This window comes from Centropristis striata, chromosome 13 (genome assembly GCF_030273125.1).
Source record: "Centropristis striata isolate RG_2023a ecotype Rhode Island chromosome 13, C.striata_1.0, whole genome shotgun sequence".
Lineage (NCBI taxonomy): Eukaryota > Metazoa > Chordata > Actinopteri > Perciformes > Serranidae > Centropristis > Centropristis striata.
The window spans coordinates 12001587-12007771 of record NC_081529.1 but is presented as its reverse complement, the minus strand read 5'-3'; the positions used below and the strand labels follow the sequence as shown (position 1 = coordinate 12007771).

General features: G+C 45.9%; 1 protein-coding gene across 1 annotated transcript; it reads right to left on the bottom strand.

The window, feature by feature from the left end:
* Positions 1–1532: 1532 nt before the first annotated feature.
* On the bottom strand, positions 1533–3270 carry LOC131983033 (zinc finger BED domain-containing protein 5-like). The gene is made up of 2 exons (XM_059347606.1): positions 1597–3270; positions 1533–1538 (listed from the first exon to the last, which is right to left on the bottom strand). Exons 1-2 carry the CDS (start codon positions 3268–3270, stop codon positions 1533–1535), a joined length of 1680 nt encoding a protein of 559 aa, XP_059203589.1.
* Between the last annotated feature and the right edge of the window lie 2915 nt (positions 3271–6185).

The following is a 6185-nucleotide window of genomic DNA, read 5'->3' as shown; positions in this document are numbered from 1 at the left end:
GCGGGACGAGGCGGTGGATCTCCTCACGAGGAAGCCGGTACTTGGACTGGACAGCCCGGTCCGACAGCACGTCGAGTGGGGAGAAGTGCTGACGCACATAAGCGTTTATATAAACCGTATAGTGAAGATCTTTCACTAAGAAGGAAGTGTAAGATCGCCCTGACCCACTCTTAACAGCCTTCTTAGCGACCAAACGCTCAGTGCAGCCGCATCAGGGAAAGTTATATCGGACACAAAGGAATACTAAAACCCTGCGTAATGATGAATGTGCGCTCATAGCTGCAGAACACTGACGCAAGAAAAATAATAGCATAAGAAGAAAAATAACGATATAAAAATAAAGAATTGCCCATGTGTTCCTGTAGCTACATAAATAAAATAAATCATCATTACTATCACTCTTTACGTTTTCACACACATTCGGCATCTGCATATGAGTTTACAGTAGCTATAAAAACATCAACAACCCTGTGGTATTTCACAGATATGAGGGAAACTGACAGGTGTAATTGAACTCAGCTGGAACCTCATCAAGAGGGTCACCACCTGCAAGTCTATATAAAGGCGTTGCTGAAGTCCACGCGTGAGACACCATGGCTGCAATACAGCATATTCTCGCTGCGAACCAACAGCGTCGCCGTGCGCGAAGCCAGACGGTTTATATAAACGCTTATGTGCGTCAGCACTTCTCCCCACTCGACGTGCTGTCGGACCGGGCTGTCCAGTCCAAGTACCGGCTTCCTCGTGAGCAGATCCACCGCCTCGTCACGCTCGTGTCACCACACATCCAGAGGGCAACCCGCTGCAATTTTGCCCTCAGCCCGGAGGTGCAACTCCTGGCCGCGCTGCGTTTTTACGCAGTGGGGAGCTTCCTGGAGGTGGTGGGGGACGGCACCGGCCTCGGCAAGGCACCGGTTTCACGGAGTGTGGCAGCCGTGACACCGATCCTCCTGCGCCATGCCCGGTGACACATCAGGATGCCCACCACGCGGGACGAGGTCCGCCAGTGGGGTATATATGCGTTAATGGCTTGATTACTACTCGGATACACCTGTTAGCTGTGATCACACACACACACACACACACACACACACACACACACACACACACGCGTAGCCTTATTGCACAGGTGTGTGGGGTGACTTAAGCGCTGATAAAGTGGTGGGTGATCGATTTGCCTGGCATCGATTGATTTATATTTCAGCACCACGGCGGTGGACAGCTCCCACTAAGAGCTTCTTAAGAAGCTTCTTTGGCGGGATCTTAAGAAGGCAGTTAAGAACGCATCTGGGAAACACCCCTATCTTAGCGCTCCTTCTTAGCCGAACCCTTCTTAAGAGCCTTCTTAAGTCCTTAAGAACGAGCGAATCTGGGAAACGCGGCCAATACCATTTGGCCAAATACTTACACATATTAATGCGACGGGTGGGCCTGCATCTTGGCACAAAGCTCTCCGATGTTTGGCACAATTGAAGACAGTTTAAGCCTCAAATCTTTTTCAACAGCATCCAGTCTTTGCCGATGTTTCGTTTTCACTGCTGTCAGAGCAGAGAAACCAGCCTCGCATAGATACGTTGTTGCGAAGGGCATCAACACTCTCAAGGCCTGCTTTGCCAGGACTGTGTATGATGGCATTGACTCTGTCCAAAAATCCACAAGTGGCCTTCGTTTGAACTGCAACTGCAGCGCTCCATCAGATGACAGCTCGATCAGCTGTTCCTGCTGGTGAAATGACAGCTGCGGGACCGGGAGGGAAACTTCAAAGGGGTTGCGAATCCACGCTAGAGATGCATCTATAGGTGGGAAGTATTTCCGTAGCTGCTCCGCGAGTTGGTTGAGGTGTTCAACTATGAGAGTTTTCACCTGCTCACCCAGGTGCACGTCATTTTCTCCCAAGAACTGGTGGAGCGTAGGGAAACACAGGAGTGTGTTCCCACTCACGCAGCTCGCCCAGAACCGTAGCTTCTTCACCATAGCTTCGATCTTGTCTTGTGTGTTGAACACCGTAACACTGACTCCCTGCAGACTTAGATTCAGCTCATTCAGAGCAGAAAATATGTCCGCCAGATAGGCGAGCCTCTTCAGGAAGTCTTCGTCATGCAGATTGGAAGCCAAATGAAACGGGTTGTCCTCAAAAAACTGCTGAAGCTCGTGTCGCAGTTCAAAAAGCCTTGTTAATACTTTGCCGCGAGACAACCAGCGCACTTCAGTGTGCAGCAGCAATGCTTTGTGTTCACTGCCCATCTCACTGCATAAGAGTGTGAACAGCCTTGAATTTAGCGGGCGAGCTTTAATGAAGTTTACCAGTTTCACGGCATCATTCAGGACTGAAAGTAGATCAGCTGGCATGTTTTTAGCTGCCAAGGCCTCCCTGTGAACACTGCAGTGTAACCAGTGAATGGATGGACACACTTTCCTGATATGAGCTATCAGCCCTGTGTGCTTCCCCGTCATCGATTTTGCCCCATCGGTGCAAATACCCACGCAGCGTGCCCAGTCGATCCTGTTGGTCCTCATAAACACATCAATTAAATTGAAGATTTCCTCTCCTGTTGTTCGGGTAGCAAGGGGCCGACAGAACAAAAAATCTTCTTGTACCGTGCCTTCAAAAAGGTAACGGACATAAACCAGAAGATTGGCCAGATTTGCCACATCTGTAGACTCGTCTACTTGCAGAGAGAAAAACTCGCTGTCTCTCACACGGCGGACTAATGTAGCCAGGACGTCTTCAGACATTGTATCGATGCGGCGCGACACAGTGTTATTGGATACTGGAATCATGTCTAACTTTGTTGCTTCTTTCTCTCCGATCATACATCCCACCATCTCTTTGGCAGCTGGCAAGCACACGTCTTCGGCGATTGTGTGAGGCAACCCCTTTCTCGCTATTCTGTAGCTGACCAGATATGAAGCCCGTAATGCGTCTTTTGTAGACCCAACATGTGAATGAAACTGCAGTTGTTTTTGGCTGCTTTGTAACTCCTCCAATTTTGATTTAAAAAATGTAAGGGGCTTTTGAATTACATTGGCGTGCTTTGTGTGAAGGTGGCGACGTAGATAGGAAGGCTTCAGGCAGCTGTTTGCTAGAACCTCACTACACAGCACACACTGCGGCTTCGGGCAGTCTGTATCACCAATCCAAGTGAAGCCCAGACCCAGATAATTTTCATCATATTTCCTTCTTTTTTTTTCCTGTCTGTTGTTCATCCTCTCCACCTCTTTTGCCTTGTTGCCATCTTCTTCCCTCCTTCGCGGTTTCCTCCCGCGCATCATTTTCTGGCTCGCGCTCCTTGTCTTCTCCCGGAGCCGTTACAATTCTCTCCTCTGTTGCCTCCGATTCCTCACTCTCTCTTGGTTCCTCTCCTTTTTCATCACTAACTTTCACTTCAGATTTCTCACCTGACAGTTTCCCTGCTTTCAGCCATTTGAGCATATTTGCGAGAATGAATGACGTTGAGGCCACAAGAGAGGTGCGCATATATGCCTCTTCTTCTACACACTGTATATATACAGTGTGTAGAAGAAGAGGACTTCTTCTACGCTTCATTTTAAGATGAAGTGCATTTTAAACAGCCTGCATTTATTTATTTATTAATTAATATTACAGTTTGAATTTACATTTTACAAAGGAAATGTTTATTAACACGTCTTTGTGTGAGGGGAAAAAAAAAATAATAATTGTGTAATTATCAGACCGCCATTACATTTTTAATCTCGCGCACCCCCTAGCGGCAGCTCGCGCACCCCCGGGGGTGCGCGCACCACACTTTGGGAATCCCTGACTTAGAGTAAACTGACAGTTATCAGTTAGAATGTCTGTGTTGGAGGAGGGAGGGGGGAGGGGGGAGGCTTTGGTAGCTAAGCAACCACGTGGCCAGGTGGAGTCGACCAATAAGAGCAGAGCAATCAACTGAAATTAACTGACAGTTCCTTCACAGTGAGCAGACAGAGGTCGACAAACTGAAATTTCTGGCCTCGAACAGAAAGCATTTTTGGCAAAACCATAATACCTATCATTGATCCGACTTCACTTTGAGCGTCCTGAGTTCTTCCTGAACGTCTACATATATTTTTTTTAAAGAAAGATGAAAAAATAGCTTTGTTAGAGCGATTTTAAAAAACTGTAAAAAAAATTTTGGGGAGAAATCTTCCTGCATTTTTAATATGGGAGCCAATGAGGCAGTTGATGTGTTTTGTTTGTGCATCTGTGCGTCCTGCGCCCAAACTATAACTCTGACAGCTTTACCAGAGGATTGTGAGTGAGAGGACAAATTTTCCTACGTTTCTATGTATAAATTATTTCTGTAGAGTGAAATTTGCGGCCTGGAGCGCAGTTTTCAAATTTATTTTTTGACAATTCTTTCTCTCCCTCTACACTCTGTTTGGTGACATCACCGCTCTAGACTCTCCATAGGGTTACATTGGGGGGATTTTTTGACGTGTTTTTGCCCAATAATTTGAAAACCGTTTGTCGGAACCCTTATAAAAGTCATAGCACACTTGTCATGGGTGAGCCGGTCGGTTTGATACCTTTTTTGTGTATGTGCGACCAAAACTCTGGGAGGAGTAGTCGACCGAAAAAACACCACGGAAGAAACGGAAGAATAATAATAAGACATAAGCCCGGTGAATAGTAGTTAGTGTGCTTTTGCAAGCAAGCACACAAAACTAGAAAATTTCTAAAGAAATTTTGATTGTGTGCTTGCCTCTGGACCGTGACTCTCGTGGCTTATCAAAAGGGGCAGGGATTAAACAGGGACTTTCTGCTGAGTACACTCACACCTCATACAAGTCTCTAGGACAAACGGTTCACTAGTTAGTAAAATGGGCGTGTCTTATCAAAAGGGGCGGGGTTATCAATCACCAGTTAAACAGGGACTCTATGCTGAGTAATCGGACATCTTATACAAGTTTCTAGGACAAACGGTTCATTAGTTAGTAAAAGGGGGCGTGGCTAATAAAAAGGGCGGGAATTTATGAATTATTGTTATGTAGAACTGAAAAGTGATGAACCATCATCATGCATGACAAGTTTGAGGCAGATTGGACAATGTATGGTCAAGTTATAAGGTCTTGTGTTTTATGAAGAAAGCTATGTCTGTTCACTTAGAGTAAACTGACAGTTATCAGTTAGAATGTCTGTGTTGGAGGAGGGAGGGGGGACGGGGGGGGACGGGGGGGGGGGGGCTTTGGTAGCTAAGCAACCACGTGGCCAGGTGGAGTCGACCAATCAGAGCAGAGCAATCAACTGAAATTAACTGACGATGGAGACAGTTCCATCAAAGTGAGCAGACAGAGGTCGACAAACTTGAAATTCTGGCCTCGAACAGAAAGCATTTTCGGCAAAACCATAATACCTATCATTGATCTGACTTTACTTTGAGCGTCCTGAGTTCTTCCTGAACATCTACATATGTTTTTTTTTAAGAAAAATGAAAAAATAGCTTTGTTAGAGCGCTTTTAAAAAACTGTTAAATTTTTTTTTTGAGAAATCTTCCTTCATTTTTAATATGGGAGCCGATGCGGCAGTTGGTGCATTTTGTTTGAGCATCTGTGCGTCCTGCGCCCAAACTATAACTCTGACAGCTTTACCAGAGGATTGTGAGTGAGAGGACAAATTTTCCTACGTTTCTATGTATAAATTATTTCTGTAGAGTGAAATTTGCGGCCTGGAGCGCAGTTTTCAAATTTATTTTTTGACAATTCTTTCTCTCCCTCTACACTCTGTTTGATGACTTCTCCACTCTAGACTCTCCATAGGGTTACATTGGGGGGATTTTTTGACGTGTTTTTGCCCAATAATTTGAAAACCGTTTGTCGAAACCCTTAGAAAAGTCATAGCACACTTGTCATGGGCGAGCCGGTCGATTTGATACCTTTTTTGTGTATGTGCGACCAAAACTCTGGGAGGAGTAGTCGACCGAAAAATGACACGGAAGAAACGGAAGAATAAAAACTAGAAACAAAATTCCAGGGAAATTTTGGAGTGCCACGGGACTACTGCCGGATGATTCTCGTGGTTTAAATCAGCAGTTAAACAGGGACTCTGTCCTGAGTTCACAGACACCTCATACAAGTCTGTAGGACAAACGGTTCACTAGTTAGTAAAAGGGGCGTGGCTACTCAAAGGGGGCGTGGCTTCAATCACCAGTAAAACAGGGGCTCTGTCCTGAGTTAGCAGACAC

What these genes read in the sequence shown, in the direction of transcription:
- LOC131983033 (XM_059347606.1), bottom strand. Translation starts at nt 3,270, where the DNA reads ATGCGCGGGAGGAAACCGCGAAGGAGGGAAGAAGATGGCAACAAGGCA.